Source organism: Phalacrocorax carbo, chromosome 15 (assembly GCF_963921805.1).
Source record: "Phalacrocorax carbo chromosome 15, bPhaCar2.1, whole genome shotgun sequence".
NCBI lineage: Eukaryota > Metazoa > Chordata > Aves > Suliformes > Phalacrocoracidae > Phalacrocorax > Phalacrocorax carbo.
In genome coordinates this window covers 7780309-7801517 of record NC_087527.1, presented here as the reverse complement: position 1 = coordinate 7801517, position 21209 = coordinate 7780309, and the positions used below count along the sequence as shown (strand labels likewise).

The following is a 21209-nucleotide window of genomic DNA, read 5'->3' as shown; positions in this document are numbered from 1 at the left end:
TGGTCCGTTCTGTGTGTACCCACAGGCAGGAGATCTTGTCTGTGGCAGCATGCTCTTTGAAATTGGTACTCTTCTATGGCTAATGTAGTCCTTCATCTATTGGGAAGTTGATTTATGTCTTCTAAATTATTTTTAATAGTGGCTTGTGTTTTTCATACAGGTGAAATCTCACTTGAATCAGAAAAGCCTCAACATGATTTTGCTGCACAATTTCGTGCAGCTTTTGAAAACTCTGTCCTTTAGACTTGTCGAGTGTTCTCCAGCTTTGGTTGGCTGATGTAATGGGGTCCTCTGAGGTTTCGGTGGATTGTTTTACTTACCAGAATAGAAGGGCTAGAAGCAGTCCATTTTAATAAAGTAGAATAACCCTCCTCACACACACCCCCTGCACAGATGAAGGCAGAGGTCAGCATATTATGCTTTTGGTGAGGAGGGGTGAAAATAAAAAACTGTATTGTGAAATAATCTACCCAGTCCTTGCAGTGTCCAGTCAGGGGTGTTTTTGAGGATGTTTCTTCTATGTAATTACTATGCAGGTGCATTTTAATAAAGCAGTATTCCTACAAATTTTCTTAAAACATAATCAAATTTTTTCAGACCTCAGTTATTTTTAGATGAATTTTCTAAGGAAACTAAGTTTGACTGCGTAGTCTGTCAGTCTCCTGGCAGCTGCAGAACTCAGCCAGTTTTGGTATGGAGCTCAAGCAGGAAAACATACAGTCATTTCCTGCATTTCAGCTGCAGGGGTGGCAAAATCTTGAACTATTTGAATTTGATGGTGAAACCACATCTGATTATCTTCTAAAACATTTTGCCATTATGTTAATTGAAGTATAACTCTAAGCAACAGTTTAGATGCTGAGTATATTTAAATGCCCAGCAGTATGTTCATGTGGTAGCCAGAAGATACTAAATTTAGTATTGCAGATAGTCTCAAATCAGCAGTTTCACAGTCTTCTAAGGATGGAAATGGTGAGTTGGGCATAACATCTCACTCTTTTCAGGAGAGGTCTAGTAAAAATGTGGCATATATTCTCTAGTGAATTTTGAGATCCTTCAAGTCACATACATGCGTAAGAAGTTCTTGCAGCAAGCTGTAAGAAAGCCGCCCTCTGTGGATGTTGGGTTGAATCTGGTCGTGCATCTCCTCCCAGTTTGTGACAGGCAATATACCAGAAGGTTGGTGAAATTTCAGTTCTGCTCTGCCTATCCTGTTTAGGTGGAGGGACTGCTGACTAACTTGCATGGCAGCTACAGTCCAGAGCGCTCTGATTGCTATTTCGGGGGGGCTACCGAATCAGACAGAGCCTGGAACCATCTAAAATAGCAATGTGCCTCATGAAGAATCCCTGTACTGCATCAAGCAGAGCTGCACTTGCAAATGCGCAGATGTTTGAAATATAGAGCTTAGATTAAATGGCATAAAAATGTATAGTCTTAAAATTCAACCCTGGATGCAGGGTCTCCATCGTTCGTGAAGCATTATCCATAACTGTGTCACAATAAATTGAACTTTTTTCTGTTTCTTTAAAAATGTAAGAAACACCCAGTTCTTGGGGCATCTGATCAAAAGTATCTCTTTCCATTTCCATACAATAACAACTCTGTAGCTCTTTAAAAGAAGAGCTATGTGAGGGGAAAAAAGGTTTTTCTCTGTTAGTTGGATTCCCTTTCAACACTGAAGGTTTTTGTTAGACTGCTAATTAGAGAATGCTCAAAAGAAGTCTAATGCATTCAGAAATGAAGAGTATGGAACGCTGCATTTTGTTACTGAAGTTTTTCTTGGAGATAAGTTATAGGTTGGTGGAGTTTAACTCTAAAAAACGATGCTTAAAAGGCACGACAGCCCATTTCCTCAGAGCGTCTTATGCTTGTGTGCATGTTTGTAAGTAGAATTTCTGACACCATAAAACTACGTGAGGCCATTTCATGAAATATTACCTAGAAATTTTTCATTCCATTAAATCTCTTCCTGAAAGGTGTAGGGGAAGGGGGAGGATGATGCAAGATCATGGTACTTTGTATGGCAAATTAAGCAACAGCAACAAACCCCCCCCCCATTGAATAAACAAGAAAGCAAGCAGCTTTCAACACGCCTTTCTTACCTTCATACCTCTATCTCTTTCCTCTCAGTTCTCAGCTAGTCACGTCTTGACTTTGGACACCTACTTGTGTGTATTGATTTAAAACCTTAGCTTTTATTGCTGCTGTCCCCCCACCCAGTGGGCTGTTTCCAGAAGTTCTATGGCCAGTGCTATCTGACTGCTCGGTGTTACCTGCTTTTATCCATGGGGTCCTCTCGTTACCCCACCCGTTTCAGGCTTTGCAGCGGTGGTACTGACCCTGTGGTCTCCCCACTCCCAGGGAGGGAGCAGAGTTGAGGAATGACAGCGAAAGTTGTTAACAGTGTATGAAAGTAGAAAAAACTGCTCTAAACTGTCAGACCTGTTCAGCTTTGTTTTGAGCTGCTGGTTTAATCATTATCTTGCACTGATATCATAGTCACTAACTTGAAAGTATTTTGTTTGAGTTTTAAATCACATAATAACAGTTCTACGTGAATGTGCTGCCTGAGTACCCCGTCGAACAATGGGACCCGGGTGTAGGCAGGTTTGGGCAAAACCTATCCCAATGGGAAGCCTTTTTGTGGCATTGTAAAACATTCCCTGGCAGAGAGGTTGCTGTTTTCCCAAGGAAGGGTTAAAATCAGTAAGTACACGTGACATATGCAAACTATGAATCATTCCAATAGATCTGTGCAACTCCTGCCTGCTTAGGCAGCAAGCAGATGCTGTTCCCTTGGTTGCCACGGTAACCCTGCCTGTACTATAATAAAACCCAACCCAGATCCTTCCTTAGGCAGACCTCTGCGGCTGTTCCACCTAGCTCATTGTTTCCTCTCCAGAGAAGAGGCAAGGCAGGGACAGAGAGGAGGGAATAGGATACCAGAGGCAGCGGCAGCTTTCACCTGCGTGTAACCTCTTGCACCTTGTTCAGGGAGCGTTCGGAGCACGACAGCCCTTGCTGTGTCAGACTGAGACAGGCTTGCAAACAGCTGTGAGATCCAGCAGCTTCCTCAGAGTGTGTCTCCAGATTGTATAAGGAGAGGAGCTGGTGTGAGCGGCAGCTTTAATAGGCGTGGGGAAAGTGTCTATGCTCGCTACTGGTAGAGCGTTTTACCATTCCCAGCTACATTCCTCTGTTATGAAGCCCCCCTTGAAGCAGAGGAGCTGATGTCATTCAGAAGATCTTTTGGCAGGCTCCGGGCAGCCAGCAAGTCCGGTCTTGAAGGCAGCAGACCTGACACGGTTCCCCTTCAGCTTCACTCTGCCTCATGAGCTTGTGATCGGCATTTCTGGAAGTGAAAGATCTTGAGAATGGTTCTGAAGACAGGAAGACTGGTGAGGAGGGGATTCTGCCGATGCTGATACCTTCCTGCAGAGTTTTTTGGGAAGAAAATAATTTGGATTTATTGTACAGGAGACCTAATAATTTTGCTGCTAAATGGATTGTATAGAAGCATCAGAACTTTGTTTAATGTACTGCTACCTGAAAAGCTGCCGAGCCAGAAGAATACGATTTTTTTATCCTTCTGATATTTAAAGCAAAACAAAAACTTGGCTTAAAAAGGGAGTTGCTTTTCCAGCTCTGAAATGAGACAGTAAGAGACTGATTCCATGCTTGTAAATGGACTAATCTCAAGTGACTCTGTCAGGATTTAAACCTTGATTTCTCCCTTTAACATGGCTGAATTAAACATATTTTGATGGAACTCTGGATATCTGATTGTAAGTAGGAAGAGTCTTTTATTTTTTCCTACTTGACAAATACCAATCTCCAACCTCACATATCTTTTGTTATTTAAATATGGAAATATGCTGATGGTTATGTGTAGTGCTATTTACATTAGCTGAAAATACTTTATAAGTGGAATCTTTTTTGCAAAATAAAATCAGGGCTGTTAAGGAGAACATATTTTACAGTAATTGCTGCTGAATATTGATTTCTCATCTCTGCTGGAAAAATGGATTACCTTGGAGACAAACTGACAGTGGCACAAACTCACATGACCCAGTGGATGGGTACAGTGCGGAGATCCTTACAGGAAGCACTAAATTTAGTCACTACTGCGGTTGCTCATGAACGGACTAGCGGGGAAGGTGGAAGCAGGACTCCCTTCAAGCGAACCTCTTCCTTCAGGCACTTTGCATCCCGGAGCAGAGAGTCCTTCCGAAGGTTTTCAGTGCGGAGTCAGCAGAGGTTTTCCTCTCTGAGGAAGAGGCAGACCAGTTCAGAGCCACCTGAGCTTGTAAGCTATACACCTTTTTGAGACTCTTGAGGTAGATAAGACAATGCAAAAAACTTGGTTTTGTTGCAGCAGCTTATCTAATACCAAAACCTATATCATGTCTGCTTTTCAACTTCAAAATAGCCCCCAAAACACATCCAGGTAGCGGTGTTGGTCTGTCTGCTCCCAGCTGGTTTCTTTCTGCAACGCAGGTGGATATTTTCATTTGCCAGGCAACAGAGTTAATCAAGGTTTTGGGAATGGGGAAAAATGTTGTTGGTCTTTTTTTAAAGCAACATAGTAAGGTAGGACAAATATTTGTCTAAAACTAGAAAGTTAGTCTGAAGCTGCACTGGTGTTGGTCATTTCAAACACCACAGGTCAGTGTGACTTTTAATGTACACAATACTTAATTTTTGAGTGAGAAATGCCTGAACCTAAATTTGTAAAAAGAGTTAAGTGGTCACTCTGCAGACAATGGTAAATGATCATTATTCTCTTCTTTTTCAGTAAAAGAGGTGTGGTTTTCTCAGTATAATTACTACTTTGTCATGAAATAGAAGTTATGTGACCAGCAGGACCTGTGAGTGCTGTAGTGGGGCAGAGGCAGTGTGTAATTTCATGGGAGCGAAGGAAAGGTGAAGAGCCCTCAGTTCACCCCGACTGGGCGCCACACAGACACACACCCTTTCCCATTAAATATCTTTCCTAGTCCCTGGGTTATTTTCAGGAAGAACAGTCTGTATTAAGTGGCATGGCAGAGTGGTGGAGGGAACACCAATTGTGTAGAGGGAAGTCCCTTCCCGGGTGGAAGGGCTGCAGGCTCTTGCAGCTGGGCTGGGGTCTCCCATGCTCCTTGCAGTCATTACTCAACACCTCCTGTTTCTAGTTCTAGCAAACGATGCAAAGCAGCAATGTTTTTAGGTTACAGTGTGTTGAAAGGTAAACGAATCCAGTTTCTTCTGGTTTATTTCATGGAGAGGAGCCTAAACTGGTGATTTGAGTTGTTCCTGAAACTGATAATTTGAGACTGGTGTTTGATCCGTGGGAAGTGGGTGTGCTGCGGTTGGCTTGAGTGGAATCGGGACCAAAGCCTTGGTACCAGCATGCGGGTAAATCCTGCACAGCTTGCGCTCTGAAGTGGCTAAAACATTTTGTTTTGTTTTAAAACCAAGTAGTTATTAATTGTAAGTGTAAATACATAAAGTTCTGATGTGGCCTCACAGAGGTTTGTTCGCTGGGTGTTTGAAAGTAAAGCTGCATTCCTTGGGCAGGTGTGGTGTTTGTGTATGGGCTGTTGCCAGTGCTTTATCAGTTATGGTCTATAGCGTTTTTGTCCTAGCTTGCTATTCATCTCCTGTTTGGCTGTACTGGAAACAAAAATATTGTCGAGTGAGCACAAAAGAATGAATAGGAAAATATTTGGTGTAACCACTGCTACAGTGTTAGTATGGTGAAGTTCTTTTGGTTTCTTTTTAAAGCTGATATTTTAGATTTACTGGAATAATTTGAATAAAAAAACTTGTTTAAAAGAAGTTAAGACTGAAAAATGGAAATGTGGAACCTGCAGAGGGCAACTGTACTACTTTCCTTACACCGCATTGCTTACAGAGCAGAAATTGTGAGACGCAGGATGACCTTTTCACTTCGTTCACGGGTGACAGCCGCTGGAGCCACTGTTCCTCTGTTTCAGCAGTAATTTTGCATGTGCTTGGATTTATGCATGAATTTAGTTTAACTTGTGCCCAACTCCTGTGCTCAAACTTAAGGTCTTGGCACTTGAGAAGGTTAGTCGTTTGTGCCATTGTGTCTTCCACGGACCAGCTTGTGAACGTGGTCCTTGAGCTGTTATTTCTTTTTTTTTTTTTTTACCTGGCTGGAACGGGGTCCTGGTTTCACTTAGTCCTTGGAGCTACTGACATTTTTATACAAAAACCTATGGAATTATTATGAAGCACGTAATTCATTATAACCTGACTTTTTTTGTTTTAGGGGTGTCCTGTATAGTAAGTAATCACTCGGTGCTGCTACTTCAGTGATGCAGTTCCTAAACAAGAAGCAGCCAGGCTTGCTGGCTCATGATGCAGCTGCTGCCGCGTGCCTGACACAGCGAGGGCCGGTGGCATTCGGCTCCCATCTCTGCTGTTGCTGGTGGCTGCTGGCTGAGAACTTAGCATTGTACAAGACCAAGGAACCTTCCAAAATTCAAGTCAAACAGCACAATTTCAGATAGTGTGAATGAATTTGCTGCTGAGGTTGAAGCTAGTGGAGGTGTGAGAGTGCATTTCACTGCATTGATGTAGCTGTCTGTTTGTCCCCTCTCACGACTTTGGACATTCAGATTAAATGACCAAAGCCAATAATAGGTTACAGTTTGTATGGATCTCCTGTCACTGCTTCAGGTATCATCTAGAGAATTGAGTATTGTATCTAAAGTATCCATCCATTTATTTGGATATCTGTGACTTTTAAAAGATGCTTAGTTTCAAAAACTGTCTTGTTTTCTGTTTAGTTCTGTGCTTAAGTTGATATCCTATGTTTGCAGCAGCTTTTATGGCTCAGGGCTGATGATGTGTGTGCTGTCTGCTGGATCCCGCAGTGGGAAAGCTTGGGGCTGTTCCATCGGTCTGACACAGGTGCAGTTCCCAACTTTCTTAAATGTGGGGAAACTGGCAGGTTGGTACCTTAGTAATAACGTACTACAACATATTTTAGCTGGTAACTACTGAGGGCTCCGTAGCTGGGAAAAGGCTCATGGACACTGCATTTTTTTTCTGGGCTGTAAGAAATTTTTATCCACTACAGAGGATTTTTAGGATTGGAGTGAAAGGGATTTGACGTAGTTGGTTATTTCCTTGCTGGAGGTCATAAAAGTAGGAATCAGGCTGCAAGAGAGAGGAAATAATTTTTTTTTCAAATGCTTCTCTTTAACAGCTGAGGGATTACGTATTCACATTGTTTTTCTATTCATACTTTGTCACATTTTCCTATTCGGTGTCTGGCAGGGCTGACTTCCTGACCCAACTCCATCTCTGATGCTCGGTGTTTCTCTGTGGTACCACAGAGAGGAGGTTCTGCAGCAGATTCCTCAGGAAGGAGGCAGGGTGGATATACCTTATTTAAAATGTGCAGAAGACATGGGAACCAGTCTTTATACACAGGACATTGTGAATTTAATTTTTGCCCTATAAAAATCTCTTCTATTGTCCAATTTTTTTTTCTTTTTTTAAATTTAAATCCATACACCTTAAATTACACCTAGATAAAGAAATGCCTAACACAGGGCAGTCTGATTCTACATCTAGAGAAAGTACAGCCATGATTTCAAGAATTGCTTAAAAGCTAGGACAGTCAAGGGATAAAATGAGCCTGAGAGCTAAAACGAATTTGTGGTTCTCAAACTGACAGTTGATCGGTCAAAATTTAATATACGCAAATCACAAACAGGAGTGCAGGAATCATTTTTATTTTAAATAGCTTCTCTGGTATATTCAACAGCAGACTGCTTGGAAAAAGATTATTTTTTATTATTATTATTTTTCCCTGTAGTACTCTTACTAATTTCTTCATTGAAATGGAATATTCTGTCGCTTGTCCTGCCTTCATTCATAGCACAAACCCCTGAGCGCACTGTTTTTCTCATCAATTGCTGTTTCCCAGCAAGCTTTTCCTTCCGCCCTTTTGCCTTGTGGTAGCCTGTTCGTGCAGCCTTATCTTCAGAGCTAGTCATCTGTCCTTTTTGGTTCCACTGAAACTGAATTTAATTGGCCTGAGAATATTTTTTACCAATATATGTAATACAGTGGTCTCATATTTAATTTAAGGAAAAAAGGTGTCACCATGGACTGAAGAATCTGACTGGCGGCTGCTCCCAAGGATGCCTGGGCCCTGCTCTTGCAGGTCACACATACTGAAAGCCCCACATAATGACACAGGACCAATTTTAATTGCATCATTATTCTGGCATATTAATACCAGATCTGGGAATCTGCAGCTGAGCTTGCAGAATTTTTTACTTTAAAGTGAAACCTTTTAAATGGAAGTTGATTTTCCTTCCAGACAAATTTTATTGAGGCTTTTTTCCATTTTTCATCTCATGTCAACAGCTCAGTGTCTTTGTTATAATAGGAGCAGAGATACCTTCATTAAACATTGCCCTTTGTTTTAATCACGGTAATATCAGTCATGTTTCTATTATAGGTATGATATCTGGTTTCCCAGCCAACACCATTAGTTCTAGATCTCTTAAGTTTGTTGCCATACAATAAAAACAGGGTAGTTATTGAATACCATCAGCTCCTTCGCTATCTCCTTACACTGCTAAAAAAGTGTGGCAGTTTGCTTCTTTGTAAGAAGTTTAAGTACCTTCAGACCGCTGCTTGAAGAACAAAGCGATGGAGAACCTCAGAGGTGTTTCAGGTTGTGTGGGAGAAGATTTTGAAACGGAACAGAACCAATTAATTCTGTGGCTGCTCGGGCTGTAAGCAGTCAACGTGTTTCACACGAGTTGTTCTGACGTGTGCTAAAAATCACACCGAAGTGCTTTTAATTGTGTTTTGCTTTCCACTGTACGTTCAGTGGCAGTTGATGAAAATGGTCTTTTTATTCAAGCTTGATCTGACAGCATCAGTTATTTTGTTTGGATTCAGTTTTAATATAGCTCCACAATAAAGATAGGAATTGAGTGTTTTGTTTGACCACACGAGTCCCAGGTGTGCTGGGAGGGTGCTTAGTCCTTCAGAGGGTTTTTGTTGCATCCTGCAGCCCTTTCACTATCATCCTCTCTACTAGAGGCTGAAATTCCCATCTTGGTTTTTTTAATCTTCATACATGTTTCTTTCTGATCTGGTGTAGCCAATATAAACTTGTGCAGTCAGCTTGTTGCTTGGAAAAGTTGGTGGGCTATCACTTTTTTCCATCTGAGTAGGATCCCTATCTGGCGCTGAAGAGGAGGTGAGGGACCAAGAAGGAGCACCCTTAAAACCTGGGTTGAACTATACACGTGCCATTAACCTGCACTTCGCCTGGGATTGTATCTCTCTTTTTAAAAGACCATTGATCTGCGCTATCTGTTTTGATTTTACCCAAGGTCTGTCTGTAAATGTTTGTCCATTATGGTAAACATCAGTCAACAAACTGTTTGTAAAAAGAAGTTAATACAAGTTGGCATTTTTATTCTGAGCTTCGCTGTTTCGATACAGACCCTACAAGAAATAGTTGCTGAACTATTTTGCTCAATATTTTTTTTTTTTGTTACTGTCAGTGAATGGGATTTTATCTTTGAGCTTCCAGAGAGCTGTTACAGTAGCATAAAGCATGTCTGCAGAAAGGACACTTTTAAAAACAAGTTGTTTGTCTTGTTGCAGAGTGGGGGGAGGAGTAAATCTGTTCAGTTTAATTAATGAAGATACAAGGGCCAATACTGAAACAGTTCATGCTTTTTCTTTCTTAATAACTTTTCTTTGGTTTAACAGGCCATGAACATAGCTGGCAGCATAAATCTGGGCCACAAAACCGTAGTGATGGGTATTTAGTAGACTGCCTTTGTTTTTTGCTTGTTATTTTGACAGGAATAATTGCTAAGACGACTTCACTCTCTGATTTTACTTAGGCTGGCTGCAAGGACTTGATTTTTACCGCGTTCTTAGAGTATGAGAAAAGAACATAAATATATTTAGAGCTGGTCATTTTGCAGTCATTTACCTTACTGCCTTTTTTTGTTTGTTTATTTTTAAAAGCACCAAGAGATAGCAGTTAGCTTTCAGAGGGGAATAAATTTCATTAAGCAAAAACATCACTGAACGCAACTCTTAACACTGGCAATCAATTTTTATTGAAATTGTGTGACTTTGTGATAGCTTCAGGAAATACTAGTGGTATTTCATTGGTCTCTGTGTGTGTATTTTGACTGCTGTCTTCTAAAACATCTTCTAAGTTGTCTAAGACTTTTATTGAAACTGGCAGTGCTACTTCCAAAGACTGCATGTTTGTTATTTGCTTGCTGTCAAGAAATCCTATCACTTTCTGTGCATCTTTAAGTCTAGACTTTAAACTAAAGAGCCCCTTTCCCCAGGAATGTTTGTTTGAAGTTTAACTTGTCTTATGTGGAAAAACGTTAACTGTGTAGAAGAGCTGTGAAATAAAGTATTTTAAGTAGGAGGTGTTGATTTCAAGCATGTAGCTTTTCAAAAAAAGCAAATATATTCACTTCCTAGCATAACAGTATAAAATAGTCTTGTTCTGGCTTGTGTCTCTTGCAATGTTGAAGATGAGGGATTCTGTTCAACTCCTAGTGCCAACTTTTATTAATGCTGATGAGAGTTACATATGCCCTCAGGGAGAGAGTGAATTCCTCAGTCTCTGAGGTAGGACAGCACTACTCTGCTCAAAATCTTCCTGACAGACAGGCTGGCAGGCTTCTGCCTCTGATCCTGCTGGGTTTGGTTTCTTGGGGTTTAATTTCTTTAGCTTGACTGCCTAAGGCTGAAAAGAAAATTTAATATGTTAATATAGGACGGATTTTAAAGTAGTTTCTAACTATTTTCTCTGCTCTGCTTCGGTTTTCTGCTTTCCCACTTCTCAGAGGAAGTACTGTCATGGCTCACTCAGCCCTAGCAAGGTATATATTTAGAATTAGGTTGCTGCCTGCTTTTTGCACATCAAGTCAACCTCTGCTGTATCTTCAGCCTTGCACTGAAACCACACGATATGTGAGTGGTGAGTGCTCAAAGCAAGTCACAGCATCTCTATTGTCAGGGTATAAAAAAATTTACAAACTCTAAAATGTCTTTCAAATCCTAATGGAATGAGGAGGTTAACCTCTACTGAGAGTCGCTGCAATAGCAGTGAGTAGATTTCATTGCGTGATGGTAGCCAGATTCCTGGCAAAACTAACTTAATCTGAATTAATTTTGCCACGTTCTCTGTTGTGGCCAAAGCCAGCTCCGAGAAGACTTTGGGTCTCTCTTTGGTGCTGCTGCCTTTCAAATCGTGAGTCTCTCAGCTGGACCTGGCTCCCGGAAGGCATGGCATAGCTGGCTGTTATGACCAATAGATCCATTAAGGTAGAAGACATGATTAGCTGAAGACTGGCAAGCAGAGAAGTATTTTGTATGTCAAAAGGTGTGGAAAATGCCAGGGTTTGGGGAGCTGCAATATATTCAGGTTCGAGCTTAGGCTGGAAAGGTGTTGCTGGGAACATGCTGTTTGAACTCAAGTCATTGAACTTGCTGGCAGTGATTTCCTCTGGCTCCTTTGTCGCGGTTTGCAGTGAATGTTTTGTGCTGATGTGGCAAGGAGGATCTCTGTCAGCTCTGCACTAACCCGCTTGTCAAATCATTTGTAGTGTTTAGGTCACAGTTTGGGTATTTTGATTGAAGGAAAAATATTTTTACTGTAGCGTAAGGCATGTATACATTTTAAAGGGATATATGTTAAATACAATGGATTTAGTTTTGTTTGAATTCAGTTCAAACACAGTACTAAAGAGTCTAGGTTCTAACATTAAGGCTACCTTTCCTATCAGCAAGGCCACAGGACTAGTGACAAGGCCTGTTGTGGGTGAAGTATAAAGCCTTTTAAAGGAGAGCAGCTGAGCTAACGGTGTACGTGGGATATCGCAGCTTGGGATGTTCTCTGCCCTCTCCACTGTGTTACTTTCGGGTACCGGCTGTTCACAACTTACTCCTTGCATCTGCTCCCTCAGGTTAGGGGCTGGAAGGGAAGCTTGCCCTTCCCCTTATCTCTGCAGACGTAGGTATGCTTTTCTGCATTTTCTGCCAAGCCTTTCCAGGGGAAACATGATGCACAGGCCTCAGTCCCACAAGCTGGGAAGCTATGAAAAGGTGGAGAATTAAACCACTCACCTCCTAAAAACGACCCATGTTTCATAAGGTAAATGCTGTCGTCTTTTAACATTAAGGATATGATTGGTTGTTGCTTATCGTATCCCGGTGGAAGAGGTAGAGAAAACACATATGGCTGAGACAGCCGTGGGTTGCATAGCAACAGTGAGGATGTAGTGGCTGATATCATTTATGAGAATGTTTTATACCATGGGACTTGGTACGTACTCCACTGCACATGGAAAAATTAAACACTTTATGATTCAAAGGGGTTTGAGTAGAGCAGCATGGATCCTTAGGATGTAACAGTGCTAAATAAGTTGTGTGAGAGGACTTTTGAGTGCTTTTGGACACAGACTGGGGCAGTCGGGGCACACTTGTGTTTCCCCAGGTGTGTGCTTGTGCATTCCTGCAGTGCCAACTGCTGTAGTTTGCCATGTTAAACCAGCTTGACCTCTCCAGCCTCATCCCAGGAAGGCAGTGGGGCCCGTGGGACGTTCCTCTTGAGCAGGCACCAAGGCTGCTCACCACGGTCTCCTTTCCCGCTGGCGGTAGTGGAGATGGCCTGTGTAGTAATGTAAAGACCTTGAGGTTATGAGATCGATTAATTCAATTACTTTTGTCTCTGCTTTTAGACTTGGTCTCCAGCGTTTGTAAAGTGCTTCCTTGGTTTGAAGATATTTGATGTGCAGAATAGGATACGGGGTAGGGCTGGGGAAGTCATCCTCGTGTTTCGATGCCTGTGGGTGGAGCCTGTACTGGAGATCTCTTAACTTTCCTCATCAGTGAGGTCAGAAAGAAAATGTACAGTTCCTGGAACTGTTTATCTGTCACTGCAGCATGGAGGGTGGGGTGGGAGGCAGAAGGTGCTGCCTTCTCCCTGAGACGTTACACTAAGGCAGTTACTCCTTTCAACAATTTATTTAAACACTGAGTTGGAGTTGGTAAATCTTCTCTCTGATTGCTAGGAACTAACTGGAGCATTGGTCTTGAACCATGACTTACTCCTTGTGGGCAGCGCTAATTCGCCGGATAGTAAGTATATATGGAAATTCTAGGGTGCTGATTCCACAAAGTTAGACTTCCCACTTGCTGTGTTGGCATTGAGATACTTACAGAGAAAAAATATATGGGCTGTGAAATGTTGTATGGTTTCTAAGGCCCTCTTTTTGTGGTGGTTGGTGGTTGGTTGGTTGGTTTGGATATGGTGTTATGTTCCTGATAATTCTGTTAGTGGTCCAAAATATACAGTTTACCTTTTAGTAATAATCCTTAGAATAATTGTAGAATAATTCAGGTAAGAAAGGACCTCTGGAGGTCATCTAGCCCAGCATCCTGCTCAAAGCAGAGCGACTATGAAATAGTAGAATAAAATTTTAAAATAATAAGGTGTATTGCCATCTTCATGGCTTATTGCAGAGGAACAGTTGGGACTGTTTTCTGGATTTGTAAGGACATGTAAACTCTCCTTAAGTGCAGTGTCACACTTAAGGGGCAGGAGAGTTCTGTATATGGGCAATTTGACCAAACTTCTGACTTCTTTTAATTAAAAAAAGGAGGGGGGGGGGAAAGCTTTTCAAGAAATTAGCAAACATTTTTCTTTGAGTTTTGTATTAAAAAGGCAGATGGTCAAAACTTCATTCCATTGTGCAATTACCTATTCATATTCCACTTATGCCAGCAGATTTTAACTTTTAATTTTTGCACTTCAAGCTGTGGGGTGTCATTTTGGCTGTCTGATGTCTCAGTCTTTTTTGCAAACAAAGATATTTTTGAAACTGTCTCTGCAGATTCTGACTCATAAGATCTCTTTCAACTGGTATTCCTCATATGCCAGGTCTTTATTTCACATCAGTGTAAGAATTTTTTCACATAAATGTATGCATTCATTCTTAGTTACGGTTAATTTTTGTGCTGGTAGGACCAATATTGTGTATGCATCATTTTCAGGAACTGGAAATTGCAGGAGTAATCAGCCCTGGAATATTGCCAAACCCAGCTTAATTCCAAGGGAGTACCGAAAGAGGCATAATCATAATGTCTCATTTTAGAAGAACTAGAGGCAAATCAGTTTACAGCTCAGCTGTTTTATTTCATCTGAAAATTAAGTTGATTTTTTTCCTGGATACTGGTGTAAGAATTATGAAGTTAAAGATCAAAGCATAGAGAATTACAGCATTTGAATATTGGATCAAGAGTAGTATTTATTTGATTTGGGAGATTTTTCTGTGATTATAAAAAAGAAAATTCCTAATTTGGGTTTATCTTGTGTACTAAGAAGACAGCAGACCCCTCCTTTTACTGCCACTTCTTTTAAAATGTCTGGTTTTACTGTATCATAAATATTCTGTTTATCGAGGAAATGGCTGTTTCTGGCCTAGTTTCACAGGTTGACCACCTCTTCTTTCAACTTTGGTTTCTTCTTCCAAGGGATGTATAAAGAAGGAGAATGAATCACAGACATTAGCACAAGTTTGTTGAGTTCATAATGGGTAATTGTCTCTTACAGAAAAGGTTTCTGTTCAGAGCAGGTCCGTTTTTAAGAGCAACAAAAGTCAAAGCCAGGTGTCTCAGTTCTTCATCCTGCAGGATATCTTATTCTGTGGAGCTTATACATTAAAAATAAAACATATAATTTTCATCCATCTGAAGAAGTGAGCTTTAAACTAGGATTTAGGCTAGGGAACAAAGTATGAAGCAGAAACCGATCACGTTTGGGAGCAGTACATGTTGGAAAGTATTTCATTCTTTCTCCTCCCAGTGCTTGGTTACAGACTGGCTTTAGTGCACCTTATGGTGCCACTGGATGCATTGCGAGCACCACTAGGCAACAGGTAGGGTGCTTTGATCTGTCTTCTATGGTTTTATGTGAATTAACATGATACAGGGCACTGCGCTGTGTGTCATAATGGGCTTGTGGCAGACCTAAAAATTGTCACTCCAGTACATTCAGTAAGTCTTACATTATTTTTGTGATGTGTCATATGTTTTAAAACTTTCAATTTGTGATCCCAGTTTGTTCTTCATTCATGCTCTTTGTCTGTAACACCAAGTTGTTCCAAGGAAAATGTTAGTGCCAGAAAATGCAAATGGATCTGTATGATCTAATTTGAGCTGCTTGTGTCTAAAAGCATCTCAGCCATGAAACACAATGGTACATATCTATAGTCCTCAGAGAATTTGTCTAGTTTTGACTGGCATTTTAAAAAACCAAAAGTTTAATAACAAGTGCTATCCAGAGAGCGTGAAGGCTGAAAGAGGATGCAAGTAGAGAAAGTTACCCCATTCCCTGTTTTTTTTGTTGACTAGCCTCTACTGTTTTTTGAAAATAAGCTTATAGTTACTGAGAGTAAACATTCTGAAAACGAAGGGAAAGGATTCTTTTCCCAGGCACCTCCAAGGTCCCGATGCCCAGTGCTTCTGGGCAGATTGCCTTGAGTCTTTCTGGACCGTGGTAAAGATGATACAGAAGAGATCTTCAAAAGAAAAGTGAGAACTTACCATTCTTGTGCTTGCTAATAATCATGTACTGGAAAGAATAATCTTTATGGTTTGTTGTTGCTTCCTTCTTCAACACACGCCATCTCCTCCAAGCTGCACGGGCTATAAATTGCTTTTCTGCGTCACCCTCGGTCCCCCCAGCTGACACCACCTCCACAAGCTGGGGAGAGCATCGGCTCCTCTTACGTCTCCCTATTTTGGTTGCAGTTGGTACCTTTTTTCTCTCAGATAGCTGATCAGGTTCTCATTAAATTCTCTGCATTTCTTTTCAGCTGATAGAAGCTGGACTCTTTAAACAGTTTAGGCCTAAGGAGCAATTCTGTAGACTTGAAAGAATGTTTATTTTTTTCAACTCGTCATTTGGCCTGTTAAAAAGTATGGGTTGGAAGGGATCACCGGGGAAAGACACGCAGTCATCTTCTGAAATAAGTAGTTTCCTTCAGAAGCAAAATTCAATAACATTACTTTGTTATATCAAAGTAATATCTTAGAATTTGGAGTGCCTTATTCCTTAAACTTAGACTTCCCAGTTTGTTTTATTGGATTTAAGTTCACAATGTCTACGGAAGTAGACTGTTGGGTGGGGGTTTTTTAGGCTTCTTTTAATTTTAGCATAGAGAATCTGGGTGTTAATTGTGTCATTTTGGTTATAAAACAGCATCTCAAAGCTCAAATATATATAACATCAAGTAAAATGTTGCCTGGAACTCAGGAGTATGTCCTGATCAGTGTCTGCAATGTAAAATTTTATTAAGAGTAACTGCACCTTCAGATGAGTGATACATTTGCATCTAAATTTCTTTCTTGTTGCTGCTGAAATGGTATTATCTGGGTTGTACATGTTTTCTCCTTAGAGCCATCACATTCATGATAACACTGAACTTTTTATAAGCAGTGTTTCCTAAACGCAATAGACAAAGTTGCTTTTCTGCTGCACCAATTCCTGTTTCCAAGCTTATTAGACTATGTTTCTAGCTAGAAACAAGGCGGGTAATTGCAGGTAATACAGTATATACTGTGCATAGAGGTAATGTGCTATAGTTGTAGCAAGTGGAAAACACTGGCTTCCAACAAACAGGGTAACGTGCTGGTGTCTGTTGGGTCACGTGTGCGGCAGCAAGTGTTACCCAGGGGTATCAGGGCTGTGGAGGTGACTGTGCTGCACTAAGACGGCCAGGGGCTGCAGTTATAGCTCTTAATAGAGATGCAACTTTTTCTGTGCAGAAAATGGCAGAAGTTGATAAATACTCTGCTCAGACTGTTCACAAGAATGCAGTAGCTTGTAATGTGAGATTGGGGTTGAAAAAAATTCATAACAAGCATCAAGTTGAAAAAACCTCTGACCTAGCACGGACAGTAGGTAACAAAGTGAGAGCAACGGTTTGGATTTGTTTGTGCCTTTCCTAGAAGTGAATCAGCGTGCCAAATGTTACGTGGCCACTGAGTGACAGCAGAAGGCAGAGCCCAGGACTGATAGCATAGCCCCTGGTGCAAGATGTGAAATTGTGAAGCTACAGAGGGAATTTGTGGAAAGCAAAACATATGCCCCAGCCAAGTAGGAGGAAATGCCCTGTGGTTTCTAAGAAATACTATTTCCTCTAGCGCTCACCTTGCTGTTAGAAGTGTGTGCCTTGCTCCTGGACTGGACTGAAAAATATAAGAACTCAGCTTGCCTCTGGGCATGGATGTATATATCTACCTATAAAGTGTAAGAACTACTACCAGTGAATTATGAGGTTGTGGAAACATCTGTAAGATTAAAAGCAGGAAAATTCTGTTTCTTGTAACTCACAAACTCAGCCCTTGTTTTACTTGAGCGTTACAAACTGAGAACTTTACTTTGTCTCGTAATGGTGCATTGTAATAGTTGGAATAAATGCTGGAGGCTTCTGCTGCTGATTTCACTCAGCATTAAAACAGGCCACTTAGCAGCAAAGGTGTGATAGAACTAGAGAATGGCAAGGGCTGCTGGTACGGCTGGGGAAACACCCAACCTGTGAGAAGAGATGCAAGCATTGTAGGACTTCTTCAGTAGCCAAGTATCAGGACTGGTGGATTATCCTTAATGTCATTACTTTTATAGTCTTAAGGCAGCATTCAGCAGGCTTAGAAGGGACACAAGAAAGCATGCGATCTCTTCACACCCCCACCCCCCCCCCCCATTTCATTGGTACTTGATGTGTGCTGCCTGAAGCAAAATAGATGTGCTGGTAGTTTCCACCAGCGTGTTCTGCTAGGTGGGTTTGAGGGGGTGCGTGGGTGTTGTTTGTGTTTTCCACCTGTCCTAAGCTTTTTCTCTCTTTAAAAAAAGGAAAAAAATGTAACCTGCTGTCAGGTGAGATCTTGGTAAGCAAAGTTGATGCATCACTGAAAGCCATACTTGTATTAGTTCAGGATAGTGAATGCAGAAGTGGCCAGCGCTTAATTATCTAGACACAATGTATTATTTCAGTAGCTAGCTAACTTCAGTGTATAACTCAGTACAACTGCAAAACAAAAGGTGCAGCAGCACTATATTCTGGAGCATATTAACATTGGTCTGCTACTTTCGTAAGAGGGAAACAGTACATCGAAGGATCTTCCCTTTCAGGGGAAAGAAGTGGGTCAGCTGCTGCCGCTACCACCCTACATTTGCAGCAGATCTATGAAATAAAAATACTTAGGAAATGAGAGGTCAGAGCAGAACACAGAAAAAACACCATGGTCTGCCCTACTCGGTTGTACATTGTGTTTGAACTTTACATTAACACACATCAATTTGCCAAAGGCTTTCTCATGTCTGGCACTATGCTTGCTTATTTATACTTTTTATTTTGAATGTCTTCCAAAGAAAGAGCTGAAAAAAAGAAAGGGACTTCTATTAAACTCAGGAAAAGAGCAGCAGAATTGATGCTTCCCTTGTATGCTTGGGAGATAAAACGTAGTCCCCAGCAGAATTCCTTGTGTTTGCATAAGTGTTCCTAAAAATTTTGTGCAACCTGAAATAAGAATAATGTCGAAGCAATATGGAGTTACTAAAACCAGGGAGTCAGTTCCGACCTCTAGAACCAGTTATTTGCCCCAGAAAACAGTGCTTATTTTCTAGAGAATTGTTCTGACTTCATAGCCATTTTCCATGTTTAAGTTTAGTCCCAGTTTTATGTTGACCAAGTTTAATTGGTAGATTCAAAAACGCTATTGCAAATAAAATATTCATTATTCAGCCAAGGGCTAAAGGAATGCTGAAATGTTGCACTTGTTCTGTTGCAGGATCAGCTGAAGCAGTGCTTCTCCAGGCAGCCCCCAGGAGTGAAGGACACAGACACGCTCGTGCAGGAGCCCGACAGCCAGTACGGCACCTGGAATGAGCAGCGGCACAGTGGGGACAGGTAAGGGTGAGCAAGGCCCCCTCTGCCACACATGCAGGCTTTTCCCTAGCTGAGTAATGAGAAGAAACTGCTGTTTTGGGTGTGTGCGTGCGCATGTGTGTACATGTATGGCTTTTTTAAAGTTGCATGCTCAGTTTCAGTGACTATACGGTTTCTTCAGTAAGTGAAGAAATATTTCTTCAATATCTGCAAATTGCAGTAAAGTTTGAAATTTGAGCTCCATCCTCGGGTGAGAATGCAGTATCACCACTTTTACAAGCAATGACAAAACCAGCTTGGACTGGAATAGATTTAACAGATCCACTAGTATGTGAAACACGAGTTAGATGTTATTTTTTAGGGCTAAAACGGTAGAAGGAAGATATGGGAAAACAATTTTTCTCAATGAATATGCTAAATGGCTTTGACAAGATTAATGTAGGCAGTAAAACATTTTTTTATGCTTTGTATTTATGTGTTTGTAATTATAATTAGAAATGTACATTTTCACACTGAGAAAGTGGTTACCTGCTTGTGTGCGCTGTGCCTCTGACAGGTAGAACGAGAGTTCTAGGAAGATTTTGCTAAAACTGTCTGACTTCTTTATCTGCCTGAGAGGGAGGAAGTGTCTGATTACCAACACTGCCTTAAAAGCTGTGCTACTAGATAGGCTGAATGGCAGCAGCTGTTTGAAATGGGTGCTCTGAAGGCCAGGCACCTGCTCCAACGGCAGGATGATGTGCAGTGCACCACTTAATGTGTCCTGATAAATAAACCTTGGGGTACAGTGTCCACACCTCACTAACTCGGAAGCATATTAGTGTGGTGAAGTGGAGGATGAAATGGAATATCAGTTGAATGAAAGATAGTATTACTGATGTTTTTTTGTTATTAAAATGATTTAATGACATAAACCTAAAGCACTGAAGTATAAGGGTTTTTATAATTTACACCTGTTGTGTAAATTATAGCTTGATCTAGACTGTTTGAGCCAATATCTTATCTGCTCAGTGTAGTATGAAAAGAGCATTTTTCCTGTTTTTTTTTAATGCTACGCTTATTGAGATCTTATAGCAGACGTTAACGTCAATCATGTTTGGTGTGTTCTACACTTGAGAACTGTACATTATAAATATTTTATTGCTTATGAAATCAGGGTAGCTTTCAGCTTGAAGCTCAGCGAGCTAAGTGACATGCCAACAGTGGCATCCAAACCTTCCGTGAAATTAACTTTGATTTCAGTATGTTATAGATATTTCCTGAAATCAGTTTCTTAACAAAGGTGCTTGTCTCAGCTCCCACATAGACAACATTTGAATGTTATCTTGAACATGGAGGATTCTTCCAGGTTAGAAAAACACCACCTAAAAATTCTGGCTTATTGAATTACTGAACTCTCAATCCTCGTGTCCTAGAATGAAGTAGAAATCAGGCCAACTGCAGGCGCTCTCCTCTTCTTGCCATGGGTGATTTGAGCACACCTCTGTGTTTGGCCGCTGCCGAGGCAGTCACCTCATCCTCTGCTCGGCCCAGAGGCAGGAACTTACAGGAGACTTTGATAATTCCGCTTTCCTGTTTTGCCTGGCTCACTTCCCTTAGATTTTATATCTTGCCAGCCGTACAGCCCATGGTGTTGCATTCCGCACGTACCCGATACGCCCTCGCAGCCAGCGTTTGCCATAAGCTGAACCATGGCCGAGAGAGCAACGGGGGAACAGGCACCGTGACTTGCTTACCTGCTTCGTGGGAGGGCACCCGGGGAGCAAACGGGGAACACGGCGGCGGGGGGGCAAAACAGTGTCACCAGCCCGCTGCTGCTGTGTGGGAGGACCTTCTAGTTTCTGGCATTTTCCAGTATTTGAGTCGTGAAGTGATTATTTTAGCCCCTTTAGGGAGTGTTTCATTAATGCAGCTGTGAATGAACTCACTTTCTCTAAGAGAGGAGTATAATTTTAAAATAAAACCCCATGACTACATGGCAACAGGATAAATGTCCTCTGGCTAGGTAAGCTTCTAGGGAGGTGAAGGAAGGACTGTTTTCAATGAGAACTTAGTCACCACTAGAATAAGAGTAAGGGGCTGTTCTTGGTTGGTTACAATGGGCTTTGGCAAATAACTTCTTAGAATGGAAAGAGATGGTTTAATTTGGAGGCATTAACTGGATTTCTCTCAGCTCATCTGAAAGATTTTATTTCTTAAGTGCTTTAGTAAACTTTTCGAAGTTGACAT

At 41.3% G+C, this 21209-nt stretch overlaps 1 protein-coding gene across 5 annotated transcripts in view; it reads left to right on the top strand.

The window, feature by feature from the left end:
• The window catches only part of KIAA1671 (KIAA1671 ortholog), a 67262-nt gene that overhangs the window by 31702 nt on the left and 14351 nt on the right, over positions 1–21209 (top strand). For 3 of the 5 annotated variants that reach the window (XM_064465902.1, XM_064465906.1, XM_064465904.1), the window contains one exon: positions 18883–19001. In XM_064465902.1, the coding sequence (XP_064321972.1) occupies positions 18883–19001 (119 nt within the window). Of the gene's footprint in view, positions 1–2778; positions 4310–12978; positions 13168–18882; positions 19002–21209 lie in introns of those variants that run through there. The other 2 variants (XM_064465903.1, XM_064465907.1) reach the window with 2 other exon arrangements.